General features: G+C 59.2%; 1 protein-coding gene across 1 annotated transcript in view; it reads left to right on the top strand.

The window, feature by feature from the left end:
• The first annotated feature begins 2,022 nt into the window (after positions 1-2,022).
• Positions 2,023-17,427, top strand: part of Smarcd3 (SWI/SNF related, matrix associated, actin dependent regulator of chromatin, subfamily d, member 3) — a 33,282-nt gene continuing 17,877 nt past the window's right edge. Inside the window, exons 1-2 of the mRNA XM_042677178.1 lie at positions 2,023-2,072; positions 5,934-6,073. Of these exons, the coding sequence (XP_042533112.1) occupies positions 6,035-6,073 (39 nt within the window). The 5' untranslated portion in view covers positions 2,023-2,072; positions 5,934-6,034. The remainder of the gene's footprint in view (positions 2,073-5,933; positions 6,074-17,427) is intronic.

Genomic DNA, 17,427 nt, shown 5'->3' with positions numbered 1-17,427 from the left:
GTTTAAGAGTCAGCCAAGAGTTTGGAGCTGTCTGAATGATAATTACATAGAAAAATAAGCAAGCAAACATTTATTAAAAGATAATTATTACTGTGGTAGATCTATACAATGGAACCATTCAGGACTAAAAAGAAATGAGCTACCTAGCTGGGAGCAGTGACTCAAGCCTATAATTTTAGCTACTTCAGAGTTGGAAATCAAGGTGTCATGGTTCAAGGCCAGCCCAGGCATAAGAAGTTCCTGAGCCAGGATTTGGTGGCTCACGCCTGTAATCCTACCTACACAGGAGGCTGAGATCTGAAGATCTTAGCTCAAAGCCTGCCCAGACAGGAAAGTGCATGAGAATCTTACCTCCAATTAGGCACCAAAAAAGCCAGAAGTGGAGCTATGGCTCAAGTGGTAGAGTGCTATCCTTGAGCAAAAATGTCAGTAACAGTGCCCAGATCCTGAGTTCAAGCTCTAGGACTGGCACACACACACACACACACACACACACACAATGATAAAACATAGCAACTAAAAACACAATAGTGGGGCTGGGAATGTGGCTTAGCGGTATGGTGCTTGCCTAGCATGCATGAAGCCCTGGGTACAATTGCTCAGTACCACATACACAGAAAAGGCTGGAAGCGGCATTGTGGCTCAAGTGGTAGAGGGCTAGCCTTGAGCAAAAGAAGCTCAGGGGCAGTGCCCAGGCCCTGAGTTCAAGCCCTAGAACTGGCAAAAATAAAAATAAGACAGTGGATGGAAAAGCTGCAAGTTTGTGTCCACCATGTCAGGACAGTCCAGACCAGAAACTTAGATGCTTACAGAGGGAGCAGGGTTGTTTGACCTCTGCTGTGTGTGTGTGGGGGGGGGGGGGGGCAGGGATGGGGGGCGGGTCTTGTGGGCAGCATACAACCTTGGCCTCTGCCTGTACCTAAGCTCCCTGATCTCCTGTCTCTTCCTTGGGCCCGCGGTCCTCCTGGCCCGGTGCTAGGGGGCTTACACTCCCCTGCTGCTGCCCTTCCAAGTGGGCTGCTCGCTCTCTCTGGTCTTGGTCTGATCTTGGACTCTGAAGGCTGGGGTTGAGGCCGGTGACAGCCAGGTTCTGAGGGTTTGAGTGGGGACCGCAAGAAGTGGCCCTAGGATGGGAAGGGACTCCTTCAGAGGTTCGCTGGAGACCGCCATCCCTGGGAGGGTGTCCTGCATGGCTCAGGGGCCGGGGGCGTCATGGGGGGCGCACAGCCAATGGGGAGGCGTCATGGGAGAGGTGCCAGGTCTCCAGGAGCTGGGGGGGCATGATGGGGGGCACACAGCCCAGGGGCGGTGGGGGGGCGTCATGGGGGTGCACGGCCCAGGGGCGGTGGGGGGGGCGTCATGGGGGTGCACGGCCCAGGGGCGGTGGGGGGACGTCAAGGGGGATGCACGGCCCAGGGGCGGTGGGGGGGCGTCATGGGGGGTGCACGGCCCAGGGGCGGTGGGGGGGCGTCATGGGGGCGCACAGCCCAGGGGCGGTGGGGGGGGCGTCATGGGGGGTGCATGGCCCAGGGGCGGGGGGGGGGGTGTCATGGGGGGTGCACAGCCTAGAGGCCAGGGGGCGTCATGGGGGGGGTGCATGGCCCAGGGGCGGGGGGGGGGTAATGGGGGGTGCACAGCCTAGGGGCCAGGGGGGCGTCATGGGGGGTGCACAGCCTAGGGGCCAGGGGGCGTCATGGGGGCGGGGGCGCCAGGCCTCGAGGCCCGGTGTGCCCGGCCGTGGGTGTGAGCGCGGAGGGGCGCCGTGTGCACACCTGTGCGCGCCCCGCGGCGCCCGGAGCAGCGCGTGGGCAGAGCAGCGAGGCGCGCCGCGCGGCCCCGCGGGGCGGGGCGGGAGGGCCGCGGGGGGGCGGGTCCGCCAGGCCCGCGGGCCGCGCGGCGCGGACGGGCGAGCCGGCGGCGCTTCCGCTCCGGTCCCTAACTCGGTGCGGGCGGCTCGCTCTTTGCAGACGCTCCCTGCGCCTCCCCCGCTCGGCGGGGCTGCGGCGGCGCCTGCGCCGGCGGACGAGCACCGAGGAGCGGGCGGGCGGCCGCCTCCGGGCCGGTCCGAGCAGGTGAGCGACCGCCGGCCGCCTCCCGCCCGCCGGCCCGCCTCGCCCCTGCTGGCACCCCAGCCCTCCTCCCTCCTCCCCCTCCTGGCACCCCATCCCTCCTCCCCCTCCCTCCTCCTAGCACCCCATCCCTCCTCCCCCTCCCTCCTCCTGGCACCCCATCCCTCCTCCCCCCTCCCTCCTCCTAGCACCCCAGCCCTCCTCCCCCTCCCCGCCTGGCACCCCATCCCTCCTCCCTCCTCCCCGCCTGGCACCCCATCCCTCCTCCCCCTCCCCGCCTGGCACCCCATCCCTCCTCCCCCTCCCTCCTCCTAGCACCCCATCCCTCCTCCCTCCTCCCCGCCTGGCACCCCATCCCTCCTCCCCCTCCCCGCCTGGCACCCCATCCCTCCTCCCCCCTCCATCCTCCCCGCCTGGCACCCCATCCCTCCTCCCCCTCCTTCCTCCCCGCCTGGCACCCCATCCCTCCTCCCCCCTCCCTCCTCCTGGCACCCCATCCCTCCTCCCCCCTCCCTCCTCCTGGCACCCCATCCCTCCTCCCTCCTCCCCCTCCTGGCACCCCATCCCTCCTCCCTCCTCCCCCTCCTGGCACCCCATCCCTCCTCCCCCCTCCCTCCTCCCCGCCTGGCACCCCATCCCTCCTCCCCCTCCCCCTCCTGGCACCCCATCCCTCCTCCCCCCTCCCTCCTCCCCGCCTGGCACCCCATCCCTCCTCCCTCCTCCCCCTCCTGGCACCCCATCCCTCCTCCCCCCTCCCTCCTCCCCGCCTGGCACCCCATCCCTCCTCCCTCCTCCCCCTCCTGGCACCCCATCCCTCCTCCCCCCTCCCTCCTCCCCGCCTGGCACCCCATCCCTCCTCCCCCTCCCCGCCTGGCACCCCATCCCTCCTCCCTCCTCCCCCTCCTGGCACCCCATCCCTCCTCCCCCTCCCTCCTCCCCGCCTGGCACCCCATCCCTCCTCCCTCCTCCCCCTCCTGGCACCCCATCCCTCCTCCCTCCTCCCCCTCCTGGCACCCCATCCCTCCTCCCCGCCTGGCACCCCATCCCTCCTCCCCCTCCCCACCTGGCACCCCATCCCTCCTCCCTCCTCCCCCTCCTGGCACCTCATCCCTCCTCCCCCTCCCCGCCTGGCACCCCATCCCTCCTCCCCCTCCCTCCTCCCCGCCTGGCACCCCATCCCTCCTCCCTCCTCCCCTCCTGGCACCCCATCCCTCCTCCCTGCCTGGCACCCCATCCCTCCTCCCCCTCCCCGCCTGGCACCCCCATCCCTCCTCCCCCTCCCCTGCCTGGCACCCCATCCCTCCTCCCTCCTCCCCTGCCTGGCACCCCATCCCTCCTCCCTCCTCCCCACCTGGCACCCCATCCCTCCTCCCTCCTCCCCGCCTGGCACCCCATCCCTCCTCCCCCTCCCTCCTCCTGGCACCCCATCCCTCCTCCCCCCTCCCTCCTCCTGGCACCCCATCCCTCCTCCCCCTCCCCGCCTGGCACCCCATCCCTCCTCCCCCCTCCCTCCTACTGGCACCCCATCCCTCCTCCCCCCTCCCTCCTCCCCGCCTGGCACCCCATCCCTCCTCCCTCCTCCCCCTCCTGGCACCCCATCCCTCCTCCCTCCTCCCCCTCCTGGCACCCCATCCCTCCTCCCTCCTCCCCCTCCTGGCACCCCATCCCTCCTCCCTCCTCCCCCTCCTGGCACCCCATCCCTCCTCCCTCCTCCCCTGCCTGGCACCCCATCCCTCCTCCCCCTCCCCGCCTGGCACCCCATCCCTCTTCCCTCCTCCTCTGCCTGGCACCCCATCCCTCCTCCCCCTCCCTCCTCCTGGCACCCCATCCCTCCTTCCCCCTCCCCCCTCCCCTGCCTGGCACCCCATCCCTCCTCCCTGCCTGGCACCTCATCCCTCCTCCCTCCTCCCTCCTCCCCTGCCTGGCACCCCATCCCTCCTCCCTCCTCCCCTGGCACCCCCATCCCTCCTCCCTCCTCCCCTGGCACCCCATCCCTCCTCCCTCCTCCCCTGGCACCTCATCCCTCTTCCCCCTCCCTCCTCCTGGCACCCCCTCTCTCCTCCCTCCTCCCTCCTCCCCACCTGGCACCCCATCCCTCCTCCCCCCTCCCCCTCTCCTGCCTGGCACCCCATCCTCCTCCCTCCTCCCTCCTCTCCTGCCTGGCACCCCATCCCTCCTCCCTCCTCCCTCCTCCCCTGTCTGGCACCCCATCCCTCCTCCCTCCTCCCTCCTCCCCTGTCTAGCACCCCATCCCTCCTCCCTGCCTGGCACCCCATCCCTCCTCCCTCCTCCCCCCTGGCATCCCTCCTCCCCTGCCTGTACTCTCATCCTCCTCCCCTGCCTGGCATCCCTCCTCCCCTGCCCAGTACCCTCATCCCTCATCCCCCCCTGGCATCCCTCCTCTCCTGCCTGTACTCTCATCCTCCTCCCCTGCTTGGCATCCCTCCTCCCTCCTCCCCTGCCCGGTACCCTCATCCCTCCTCCTCCCCTGCCTGGCATCCCTCCTCCCTCCTCCCCTGCCCGGTACCCTCATCCCTCCTCCTCCCCTGCCTGGCATTCCTCCTCCCTCCTCCCCTGCCCGGTACCCTCCTCCCTCCTCCCCTGACTGGCACCTCATCCCTCTGCCTGTCACCCCTCTACTCCTTGCCTGGAATCCCCCTCCCCCCTGGCATCCTCCTCACCCTGCTTGGCATCTTCCCTTTATCTGGCCTATCCCTTCCTCCCTTCCTGGCATTTTTCTCCCCTCCTCCTTTTCTGGTGTGCCCCCCACTTTTTTCACTACCACCCCATCTGGCATTGCTCCAACCTGGTACCTCTTCCTCTTACCTCCCTCCCTGGCTGGCAAAGTCCCACCCAGCTCTGGCCCACCTCCTCTGCCTCCTCCCTGGCTGCAGCCGTCCCCTCTGTCCCCCACCTGGGCCTTCCTCTGCCCCTCACTTCCCTGCCCCTCACCTCCCTGCCTTCCCCCGTCTGCCACCTGCTGCCTGGCGCTTCCCCTCTTCCTCTGTCTGGCACGCTCTCCTCCCCTCTCCTGGCACCTCCCTCCTGCTCCTCCTAGCATCCTCCCACTCCCCCATCTGCTGTCCTCCCTCCTTCCTATAGTACCCTCCTCCTCCCCTGCCTGCTCCCGCCCTCCAGGGCTCCATCTCCCATGCCCACCCTCTGGAACTCGGGTTGTCCCTTGGTCCTGTGCCTCCCTCCCTGGTCTGGAGCTGGACCTCTCCTGCGGGCACCTTCGCCCTCATGACACAGGGAAGGGCAGGAAGGCTGCCCAGCGCCCACCCACGCTAGCTTCCTCTGCCCTTCCTTTCTTCCTTCCCACATGGCCATCTCTCTTCCCACATGCTGTGTGTGACCCCGACTTGTCCCAAGCCCTACCCCATACCTGAGGACTCCAGAAGTGTGGGACTGAGCCCAGCCCAAAGCCCTGAGGTTGGGGAGGAGGATGCAGGGAGGTTGGGACAAAACCAGGAGGCTGTGACGCGAGCCTCCGTCCAGCCCTGGGGTGACCTTACACCACCCAGTCACCCTGCAGGCTAGGATCTCCTTCACCTCCAAGCCCAGCGACCTCCTTAACCCTGCCTGGCCCTGTCTTGGGGTCCATCCTTCTAATCCTCCATCCTGCAGGACCCCCTGACGGTTTTCACCCACATCTGACACACACTTGCCTGCTGATGCCCTTTCTGGGGTTACCCGGGCCTGCGGGTGGCCCTCACTGGCCCTGGGTCCGGGCCTTCCTGGCCAGCGTCCTGCTGCCTTTTCAGACCTCCTTTCTGGGGAGTGGAGCGTCCTTGCTTGCTTCCTGAGGCCCTTTCCATGCTGCCCCAGGGCCCAGGCACGTCTCCCACAGCCCTTTCCTTTCAGATCCTCCTCACCATGGGCCTTGGTGCCGCGGGCGCCGCGGGCTCTGTGCCGGGCACCGAGGCGGCCCTGGATGACGCCCCGGTCGCAGGACCCAGCCACCTATGACTCCAGGCCTTCAGCTCCCACCCAGCGTGGTACAGGTAGGTGCCTCCTCACCACCAGCCAGACGCGGCAGCTCAGACCACCGAGAGCCGGCCGCCCCAGGCCCTCCGCAAGCTGGTCCCTGCTGGACCTGGCGTCCACGCCGCGCCTCCCTCACTCCACCCCCACGGCTCAGCTCCTCCCTGACCCTCAGCCACGTCCCTCCTTCCACATTGTGCTGCCTCTTGTGAATGTCACCTCCTGGCATCCCTAGGTCCTGCCTCTCAGAACCACTCTAAGTCAGGAATAAGCCAATCAGAGGCCAAGTTATTGGGGCGCAGGAGAAAGTGGGCTGGGGCTCTGCTTCTTCCATGTCCTCCCATGTATACTCACCCAGACACACCCATCTCTCTCCTCACCCAGGGAAAAGCACCCTCATGTGCACCTGTCTCCAAGCACACATGCACGGGCATGCATGCACACGCACACATACATATGCATCGGTGTGCACGCACTCACACGTATATGTGTGCGTGCACATGTGTGTACATGCACCATTTCCTCTCAGCTAAGTGGGAGGAATCTGTAGATTCCCTGGCACAGCTTGGGCTTGAAAACCTACAGATGTGTGCAAACTGGGCCCAGCTCAGGCTGGGGTTTGTTCCTCATGGGAGGGGTGGCTGTGGCTCTGCCCTGTGACCCGACTGGCAGGGAGCTCAGATGCACCGCCTCAGGCTGATGCTCAGTCAGACCCTTTTGAGCCTCTTCCCCAAAGAGGAGAAGTTTAGCCTGGCCAGTCCCTCAGCAGTGCCCCTGGTTCAGAAGGACATGCTAGGGCTTAGGATGGAAAAGGTGCTTGCCCATACTCCTACTAGCCATGCTTGGGGGCTCTAGGAGGCCCTACAGAGGGAGCAGGCCTTGCTCTGAGGAGCTGGGTATCAGAATAGCAAATCAAGAACAGAGGTGCTGGGCACTAGTAGTTCATGCCTGTCGTCCTAGCTACTCGGGAGGCTGAGATGTGAGGATCACAGTTAAAAGCCAGCCCAGGCAACAAAGTCTGCGTGACTCTTATCTCCAATTAACCACCAGAAAACCGGAAGTGGCACTGTGGCTCAAGTGGAGAGTGCTCTCCTTGAGCTGAAGAGCCCAGAGTTCAAGCCCCATGACTGGAAAAAAAAAAAAAAAAGAGGCAAACCAGGAGCTGGTGGCTCACACCTGTCATCTCATTAGCTACTTAGGAGGCTGAGATCTGAGGATCCCAGTTTGAAGCCAGACCAAGTAGGAAAGTCTGTGAGACTTTTCTCTAATGAACCAGAAAAAAAAAAAAAAGGAAGAAAAAAAAAAGAAAACAAGCCAGATGTGAAGGTGTGGTTCTAGTGGGAGAATGTCAGCCTTAAGTGAAAAAGGTAAGGGTTGGAGCCCAAATCTTGAGTTCAAGGCCCAGTACCAGCACAAAAATAAAAGAGCAGTTTGAAGGGATTCTCTGGAGAGAGGCCTGGGAGACCTGCTTCCGAGTGCGCAGGTGGACGGGACGCAGCCTGTCTCCGTGAATCCATCCTCACAAGCGATCCTCTGGCTGCACAACCCCTGCACCCCCCCTCCCGCCTTAGCTGGCCTCCAGACAAAATGCTACGGCTTTCTGGCTGCCAGGGAAGCCTGGCCCAGCCCCGGAGGATTAGAGCCACACAAGGTGGCAGGAAGCTCCAGTCACCATGGAAACAGGAACAATGTGGACCGGCAGAGAGCCCCAGGCCACGGCCTGCAGAAAAGTCAGTCAGGGCTCCCAAACAAGGATTCCGATTCCTTCCCCCTGCGGGATTGGCTTTTTGTGGGGAATCCCAAAGAAAACAGGGTTCAATAGTGTGTTCCCTGAGTCCACCCACGCCCTCCAACTCAGGCATTTTAAAGTTCTGGGAGGTCTGAAGGGGGAGGCCAGGTTGAAGGGGGAGGCTAGGTTGAAAGGAGGCTGAGTGGAAGGCTGAGAATGCACCGGAGTTGGCCTGGGAAACGCGGCCCGCTGGAGAGTGCACCGGCCAGGTCCCACAGTGGCTCCCAGCAGCAGCAGGTGAATGGCCACAGCAGAGGGAATGGAGCAAGGAGGAGAGGGGAGGGGACAGGTCTGGAAGGGGAGTTAGGGGTCGTGGGCACCTCCTCGTGACCCCTGGCAGTCTAGCCCCCGGAGAGCCCCGTGCACCAGCCACCTGAGGGATGGAGTATGACCCATGGGGGTGATGGGCATGTGATTTTAGAGTCCTGTTTGTGTAGAACAGGCCTCACGGAGGCCACGGTGGCCGGCTCTTGCTGGCCAGGGCTCCTGCGTGTGCACTGGGATGCTAACCAGCCCCGTTGGGTGTCCAGACGAGGCACTCCCTGAAGCAGCTGCGGACCGCTGCAGGGCCTGTGTGCTCGCTCTCGCTCACGTGTGGTGTGATTGCAAGGAGAGCTGGGTGTTCAGGAGCGTTATTACAGAGCTGGGGGAATGAGCTGGAGGTGTGGGTGGCAGGGGCTGAGCCGCTGGATTGGATGAGTGGATGAGGGAAGGGTTCCGGGCATCGGCGGGGTTCTAAAACCTCTCAAGTTAGGACTGCAGAGGCGCTAGCTTGTGGCCACTGACTGCTCCTGACAGAGGGACATGGGGGGGGGGGGACTGTGGTTATTGTCCCCAGTGTCTCCTGGTGGTAAGATGAGGAAGCATTGTGACTTCTAGAGACCAGGCGAGAGGGCTGTGGTGCCTGTCAGCTCGTGAACGTCCGTTCTGTTCATCTGCTTCCCGGCGTGAGCCGGTTCTTTGTCACCTAAGCTTACTTCCTGAGAATTTAAGAACATGGCTGCAGAACACGCCCCCCTCCGGACGCTGGTGGTACATGCCTGTCATCCTAGCTACTCGAGAGGCTGAGATCTGAGCCTCGTAGTTCACAGCCAGCCTTTGCGCAAAAGTCTGTGAGACTCTTATCTCCATTAAGCCAGCCAAAAGCTGCAAGTAGAGCTGTGGCTCAGTGGTAGAGTACCAGCTTGGAGTGAAAAAGCCAAGCAAGATGGTGAGGTCCTGAGTTCAAGTCTCCATACTGGCACACATACACAATGAAGAACATGTGCCCTCTCAGGCCTTTACTAGAATTTACAACTTCCCTGGATCATCCTCCAGGTGAAAAGATTTCCCCAGGTGGAAGAACATTCTGGGCCCTCACAGCATGGACTGTGAGGGAGAAGTAGAGAGAGAGGATGACAGGGGACAAAGGACTTAAGATTCCAGGCTTGAGGGGCTGGGAAGGTGGCTCAGTGGTAGAGTGTTTGCCTTGCATGCATGAGGCCCTGGGTTCCATTCCTCAGCACCACATAAGCAGAAAAAGCCAGAAGTGGCGCTGTGGCTCAAGTAGAGCGCTAGCCTTAGCTGAAGAGCTGAGGGACAGCGCCCAGGCCCAGAGTTCAGGCCCCCATGACCAAACACAACAACAAAAAAGATTCCAGGCCGGGGAATGGAGCCTGAAGAGGTCTGGGGGATGCAGATGGGGGATGGGGGAGGGAATCCTGTGGTAGCCCAAGGAGGCTAGTGCACAAGATGTGGCCTGAGCTGCTTCCACCCTGCCTACCCCACCCTAAAGACGCAAAGCAAACCACTCTGTCAAAGCACTGCGATTCCTCCACCCGCCCGCCCGGCCCTGCTGAATGACAGACAGGGAATACAGAGGGCAGAGTTAGGCAATGACCTCAGCAATGTCCCAACAGTCTCCTAGGGCTAAGGCAAGACCTGGAGCAATACCCACCAGCCCCATAAATACCCCGCGTCTTGCTTAATCCCACGATCAACTGCAGGGCAACCAGGGGCAGGCGTTGCTCCCTTCAGGAGACACTACAGTCATATTTACAGCTGGGTGACTGACTTACAGGGAGCCGCAGGAAGGTTCGTCTAAAATGGAGAGTCAGTCTCTGAGTTGGAGCAATGGCCTCACAGGAAATACGAGTTGTATCAGCACGCATGCCCAGCAATGCCCTGAGTCTGGGCATGAGGACAGTCCTTACTCCTTACCCTTTAGATTCAGGACTTGGTGGGAGCCAGGCTGAGAGCCTGGGGAGGGATTCATGGAGGGGAAAGTGGACTAAGAGAGGCAGCCCTGTGTCCCTGCTCGGGACATAGGATAGGAGCAGACAGCCTTTCCTTTGCTCGTTTTCCCAGAAGCACAGGGCTAAGCAGGGGGAGGCAGACCTGGCCTCATCCCTTTGCTCCCCACTTCCCAGGAGAGGAACTTATCTGACCAGCGTCAGACCCTTCCTGCCATGTCAGACAGAGCCTCCTTCCTACAGGGCAAAGGGTGTGGGGGGGCAGAGGGATTGTTCTAGAGCCTGGGAAATGGAGTCGACATTTCCTTGTGAATGCATGAAGACAAGCCACGGGGGCAGGCCAGCCACACTGCTGGGCAACACTTGGTTCAAATCCAGACCTGGAAGTGTCCTTTGACACTGTCCCACTCCTTATAACTCCCTCGGGAAAATCACCACACCCTTCGATTGGGCTTTATTGCCCACATTTCATCAACGTGCGTGCGCGTGCACACGCGCACGCGCGTGCGTGTGTGTGTGTGTGTGTGTGTGTGTGTGTACGTGCACGCACGTGTGCTAATATGGGTGCTTGAACTCAGGGCCTCATGCTCTTGCTTGGCTTCTTCACTCAAGGCTGGCACTTTAACCACTTGAGCCACAGCTCCACTTTTGGCTTTTTGCTGGTTAATTAGAGATAAGAGTCTCACAGACTTTCCTGTCCAGGCTGGTCTTGAACCTTGATCCTCAGATCTCAGCCTCCTCAGAAGCTAGGACTACAGGTGTGAGCCGCTGACACCCAGCTGCATCAACTTCTTAGTCCCCATGTGAGCCACCTAGCCGTGCCACTCTTGGTCTTCTCCTGGGCCACTGTACCAGCCACCTACCCCCGACCTACCAGAGCAGGCCCAGGCTCCCTGAGGCCTGGCAGTCCCTTATGGGCTGCAAGCTGCAGCCTTTGCTCAAGGCCCTCACTCACAGTTCCTCCCGCCCCAACGCCTGTCCTTTCCCTTTCCCCAGGCTAATTGCTCTTTGTTCTGCATCTCACTTTCCAGGAATAAGTCCCACCGGCATCTCTCGCCCATGCTGAATTTAAGGTTCATTGTCCGGGTCCTCAAAGGCGCGGCTACACTGTGCTTTTGCCTCTTCTTGCCTCCATTTCCCCTCCAAGCCCCATTTCACCACCGGCCTTCCTTACCCCAGTCTCTTACTTAAGAAGAAAACTCAGCTCTAAGGCTGGAGGGGGTCCAGCGCCATGGAAGGGCGCATGCTCAGCCTGGGTGCTTTGCTGCACAGAATGGAAAAGTATTTCTGGAATGAACAGGAGAGGAATGAGGAAGTAGAGACCGGGGTTGCGGGGGGAGGGGGGGGGGTGCTGAGGTGGCTCTGACAGCTGTTTCTGAGACAAGCCCAGGATCTTTCATGCTACTTCGGGCTTCACAGTCTGCACCATGACCTGAGGTGGCCCGCTGACCCCTGAGCTTCTCAGAGCAGCAGGGGCTCTGGGTCTCCCTCCCACAGCTGCCCTGTCAGGAGAGCTCCGCATCCCCAAGCCCCTGCCCTCTTCAGCTGTTGCTATGGTAACAGAGAATCTCCCAGCCTCCCACCTTGGCCTAGACCTTAGAACTCCTAGGGAATTGGCCTCTTCTACTGCCAAACCATCCGATCACCTCTGGGCACCTGCAGGCAGCCCTCCCATGTGCCCTGTCTCCTGGGAACAGCCGGCACTGCCCCCTCCACCATAGTCCTTTCCTGAGGTCTTGGGATGAAAGTGAGCTCTGCCGTTCCGGGGCGGGGTGGGGGGTCTTGGGGGGCAGGGGAGGGCAGCACAGAAGAGGGTCTTAGTTCCTGAAGCACAAGTCACTAACTCCCTGCACAATGGGACCTGAGGCATGGCTTGTGTGGCTAAAATGGGACACTCAGTGCTGGGAACCAAAGCCAGGGTCCTCTGAGCATGTCCTGAGCAAGGACTCTGCCCCTGCGCTACATCTCCAGTCCTGAAATCAAGTTTTGAATTGGAAAAATACAAGGCTGAGCGGCAGGGCCCTGGAGAGAGCCCCGCAGGGTGCCGGGGGCGGCTCTGGGGAAGCTAGGAGCAGGCTGAATCCAGCAGGGTGGGCTTGGGGAGGGGGGTCCCCGAGACCCGGGGTATCCAGGACCAGCCATGGCCATCCGCGCAGGCAGGGCCTACCCTTTGCACCGGTGGCACTGCTCTGAGACACTCTTCTGCCAGGGGTTTTCCCATCCTCCGCCCCTCCGCAGCTCCCCTGCGCTCTAACTCTCCACCCTACTTGTCTTCTCAAGGCCCGCCAGGCCACTGACCCAGCCCCCAGCCCCAGCTGCTTTAGGCCACATAAGTGGCCTCGTGGATTCTTGTTTGTTTTTGTTTCTTGTTGTACTGGGGTTTTGAACTCAGGATCTCACACTCTAACTCAATGCCTCACAGGTACGCTGGCGCGTAAGCACACTTCCACTTCATGGGTCCTTTTGGAGATAGGGTTTCACTTCCTCCTGGGTATGCGCTTGGACTGTGATCCGCCTATTTTTGGCTTCCTGCCGTTGCTGGGATGACAGGCAAGATTCAGCTCCCCTTTGTTCAGGTGGTGTCTTGCAGACTGCTTTCCCCCAGGAGGACCCGGAACTGTGATCCTCCCCTTTTCAGCCTCCTGAGTAGGTAGGATCACAGGCATGAGCCCCTGGAATGCTGCTGTTCTTAGGTTTATGTCCAGGCAATCTGTGACTGCCCGGCCCCAATTGTCCCTTGCCTTCCCAAAATGCAGGCCAGACCTGCCGAGCCAGGGCTGGCTGTGCCCTCAGTCCCCAGGGGCTCCCAGAGCCACCATGCCTAGCCACGCTAAGTAATGGCCTGGCCGCCTGTGGGGGCTGTAGCGCCCCTCGTGTCCTTCCTCATGGGCCGGTTCAGCCTCGCTGAAGGACACTCGCCTGGCCCGCTAGTGCCCGAGCTGACACGGGTCAGCAGAGGAGGAGGAAAGGCAGCCAGAAACACCACGTCCCCAGTGTGGGGGGGACTTGGTGGGGTCCCCTCTGCTCTTCAGCAGCTTCTCTGCTGAGTGCCGCTCCTGCGCAGGCCACCCCCCCCCTCCCGTCACTGCCAGGCAGGGTGGGGGTTCTCTGCGTCAGATTTGGAAGACTGAACTCACGTCAGCCTGTCAGCCCTCCAGGCGCCGGTGGCTCACGTCTGTCATCCTCCCTACTCAGGAGGCTGAGATCTGAGGATCGCAGTTTGAAGTCAAGTCAGGAAAATCTGAGAGACTCTTATCTCCAACTAATCACTGAAAAGCCAGAAATAGAACTGTGGCTGAAATAGTAGAGTGTTCGTATAAGCAAAAAAGCTCAAGGACAGCACCCGGGACCCGAGTTCAAACCCCAGGAGGGATCCTCCCTGCAGAGACGTGGGTCAGGGTCTGCGTGGATTGTTTGTCACACAGGACAGGTGGGGTCGAAGGGCCCAGCGATGCTTCCGCCATCACCCAGTGTGCATGAGCCATCCTGGGGCCCAGAGCAGGGCTCAGTGGCCAGTTTCTTGCCCAAAGGCCAACAGTGCCAGAGTTGAGAAAGAAGCTTCTAGAGTGTGGGCTCAGAGTCGGCACCCCATGCAGCCTGCAGGGGGCAGGGCCCAGGCCTGGAGAAGACAAGAAGGGGAGACGTGGTGCGCTGGTCAGGGCAGTGAGACCCCACGGTGCAGAGTTGCTGGTGACAATGGACAACCTGCCTGGGAGTCGTAGAGGGGAGGGAGGGCTAGAAGGGGACGCGACCAGCCTTAGTTATGAAGGTCTGCAGAAGGGTGCAGGGCTAGGCCCCACCTGTCCCTTCCCTTGTCCCCTCATGGGGCATCTTCGAGAGGTTCCGTGGCTGTCTGGGAAGTCTAAGCCTAGTAAGGAAGCAGTGTGTGCTGACACGAGGAGCTGCCGAGCCCAGCTTTGACCTCAAAATCCATGACTATAGGCAGGCCTCACAGGCCCATCCCTTCTCCACATGAGTACTTCCACTACTCCCCAGGAAGCCTGTGATCTGCCTCACTTAGAACCTGCTGCTGCTTCCAGCAGGATCTCTGGGTTCTCCAACCCCCCCCTCCCACTCACCCCTGCAGTGGCACCTGGGAAAGCAGACCAAAGTGGGTGTCCTGGAGGCCACTAACCTCCCGAGGCCTGTAGACTGGGGTGTCCAGGTGAGGGTCAGGAAGATGTGTCACCCTGATGATTCCCAAGTGTGCTTTCCACACGTTACACGGGTGCACACGTGTGTGTCCACCATCATGCAGGCAGAGCCCCGAGCCCAGGGCTCGCGTGCTGAGTTGGACTAGAACTCGCCTTTTATTTAACAGAAGTAATTTGAGGAAAACCACCTCCAGTGCATTGACATTTCCTGCAGACACTTGACGGCAACAGGAACTTTTCTGGAATTTATATTCCCAGGGCTTGAAGCAATCTGCTGCAGATTTTTGGGGTGTGTTTTAAGAGATAATTGAGGGTAAATCAGCTTAAATGCACAGGCCTCCAGGGACCCTGATTTCCTTCTTTAAAAGGCCAGGTGTTTGGGAAGGGTGGAGGGGCAGTGCCGGGTCTGTCACTCTCCCCAGCAGGCATGCGGTCCCCAGGGGCTGCTGGGGGCGCAGCTGGGGGTAAAGGAAAGGATTTCAGAACTTTGAGGTCTGGAGACTCTCAGCCTGCCTGGCCCCGCCCCACCCCATAATAGCACAGTTCCTTTTGGGAAGTCACTGCTTCTCAGAGCACTGCTGCTTGGAGCACACACCTACCCCACCTAGCGTTATGTAGGAACCCCGGGCTGGCTGGCTGTGAGGGGCAGGTCGATGTTCTGGAAAGTACTTGGTCAGTGATAAAGTTGTAGTGGGCGCTGGTGGCTCACACTTGTGAGTCTAGCTCCTCAGGAGGCTGAGATCTGAGGAATGCGTTTCAAAGCCAGCCCGGGCAGGAAAGTATGTGAGACTCTTACCTTTAATTAAACAGCAAAAAAATCCAGACGTTGGGCTGAGAAGGTGAGTCAGTGGTAGAGCGCTTGCCTTGCATGCCTAGGCCCTGGGTTCGATTCCTCAGCACCACATAAGCAAAAAGAAAAAAGCTAGAAGTGGCTCTATGGCTCAAGTGGCAGAACACTGGCCTTAAGCAAAAAGACCAAGTGAGAATACAAGGTACTGAGTTCAAGCCCCAGTAATGGCACTAAAATGGAAGGAAGGAAGGAAGAATGGAAGGCAGGCAGGCAGGCACGCAGGCACTGGTGGCTCATGCCTGTAGTCCTAGTTACTCAGGAAGCTGTGATCTGATGATCTCTGTTCAAAGCAGCCTGACAGAAAAGTTCCCATGAGACTTTTATCTCCAATTAGCCACTAGAAAACTGGAAGTGACTCTATGGCTCAAGTAGAAGAGTGCTAGCCTTGAGCAAGAGCTCAGGGACAGTGCCCAGGCCCTAAGTTCAAGCCCCATGAGCAGCCAAGAAATAAAGAAGCCAAGAGGAGAGGGGGTGAGAGTCCTGTGCACGTGGAAGACCGCGTTATCAGTTCTGTGAGTGGGAGCCAGGCGTAGGCTGGCTGCGTGGGTTCAGTGCGGCCTTTCTATGTCTAGACCTTTGGTTTCTTAGAGGTTTTGCTGGGTAACAAATATCTGGGAATTTTCAGTGAACAACACAGATTTTTTTAAAAATCTGCTTTTTTCTCTATTTTTTTTTTGTTTTTTATTGTAAATATAATGTACAGAGGGGTTACAGTTACATGAGGGAATGAGTCCATTTCCTATCGAACATTGTTACCTTCTCCTTTGTTTTTCCCCTACTGTCCCTTCCCTCCCCACCACCCCAATTTCCCTATTTTTAAAGTTGTTATTATAAAGGTGAAGCACGGAAGGGTCGCAGTTACATAAGTCAGGTGAAGAGTGCATTTCTTTTTGGACAATGTCACCCCTTCCCTCACTTCCTCCCAGTCCCCCACCAGTCGTACAGTTCATTTTCAACATAGAGTCTAGTGCATACCACTGCTGCTCTGGTCTACCCATTGTCCCTCCATTTTTGTGTCCTCCCCCTTACCTTCCCAAAGACAGATAAACGAACAGATGTAATGAAAACAGAAACAGCAACAAAGAAAAAACCTCTTGTTTTCATTTCCTGGAGTTCATTTTGATAAATATTACTTTATATTAGGAATTATGTCTTTGTGTTCCTCCCCTAAGAGTATCCTGCTTTGGTCTCACTGTGTGTGAATGCCTAGAGTCCCGTGTAATTTATTGTGCCCCAGTGTATTCTAGATTTAGCTTCCGCATGAGAGAAAACATGAGCCGTCTGTGTCTCTGAGCTTGGCTTACCTCATTTAAAGTGATTTTTTAAAAATAGGAAATCTCTTTCTTTTTAAAGCTTATATTTCAAAGAGGGGAAAGGGAAGTTAGTGTTAACATAGTAAGTCAGTAGGCTGGTGGAAGATATGTAGTACTGGAGGGAAAATGAGCAGAATGAAAAAGTCAAGGAACTGCTGGGCGCTGGTGGCTCACACCTGTCATCCTAGCTACTCAGGAGGCTGAGATCTGAGAATTGTGATTCAAAGCAGCTCAGGCAGGACAGTCCATGAGACTCTTATTCCCAGCCTCTGTGAGATTCCTATTTCCAATTAACCACCAGAAATTGGAAATGGAGGTGTGGCTCAAGTGGTAGGGTGCTAGCCTGGAGCAGAAAAGCTCAGGGACAACACCCAGGCCCTGAATTCAAACCCCCTGACTGACAAACAAAAAATGAGAGGGAGGAGGAAGAAAGGGAGGGAGGAAAGGAGGGCGGGAGGGAGGGAAGACAGGCAGGTAAGCCAGGTGCCAGCGGCTCTAGCTTATAATCCTCACTATTTAGGAGGGAAGAAGTGGCTGCAGTTGTTTTTGGCTCTTTTTAATAGATCGGAACAGATTGTACCTGGTGGAGAAGAGTATGGAAACAAGAGCCATGCCGATGATGAGGGGAGGGGTCCAGGCAGGTTAAGTAGCAAGCTGAGGAATAAAGCTAGCAAATACCCAGCATTTCGGAGGGGGCCTGAGGAGACAGGCAGCTGGGGCAAGAGGGGAGCACGAGGAGGGGTGGGGGGTGAGAGCAGAGGGCGGGAGTGTGGAAAGCGGAGCAGACCCTGGGGACCTCCAGGACCTTGGTCCACACTTGGTCCCAGGAAAAGTTCTGAGTCAGTCCAAGCACAAGAGTAGGACAACACGCAGGGAGCCAGTGGCTCACACCTGTAATCCCAGCTTCTGAGGAGGCCAAGATCTGAGGATCATGGTTTGAAGCCAACCTAGGCAGGAAAGTCCATGAGATTTTTATCTCCAATTAACCCCCAGAAAACCAGAAGTGGTACTGTGGCTCAAAGTGGTAGAGCTTTGAG

The sequence above is a fragment of the Dipodomys spectabilis genome, unplaced genomic scaffold, assembly GCF_019054845.1.
Source record: "Dipodomys spectabilis isolate Male_0828 unplaced genomic scaffold, ASM1905484v1 ptg000034l, whole genome shotgun sequence".
Lineage (NCBI taxonomy): Eukaryota > Metazoa > Chordata > Mammalia > Rodentia > Heteromyidae > Dipodomys > Dipodomys spectabilis.
Note: the sequence above shows the minus strand (reverse complement) of the source record. Positions and strands in the feature narration are given on the sequence as shown.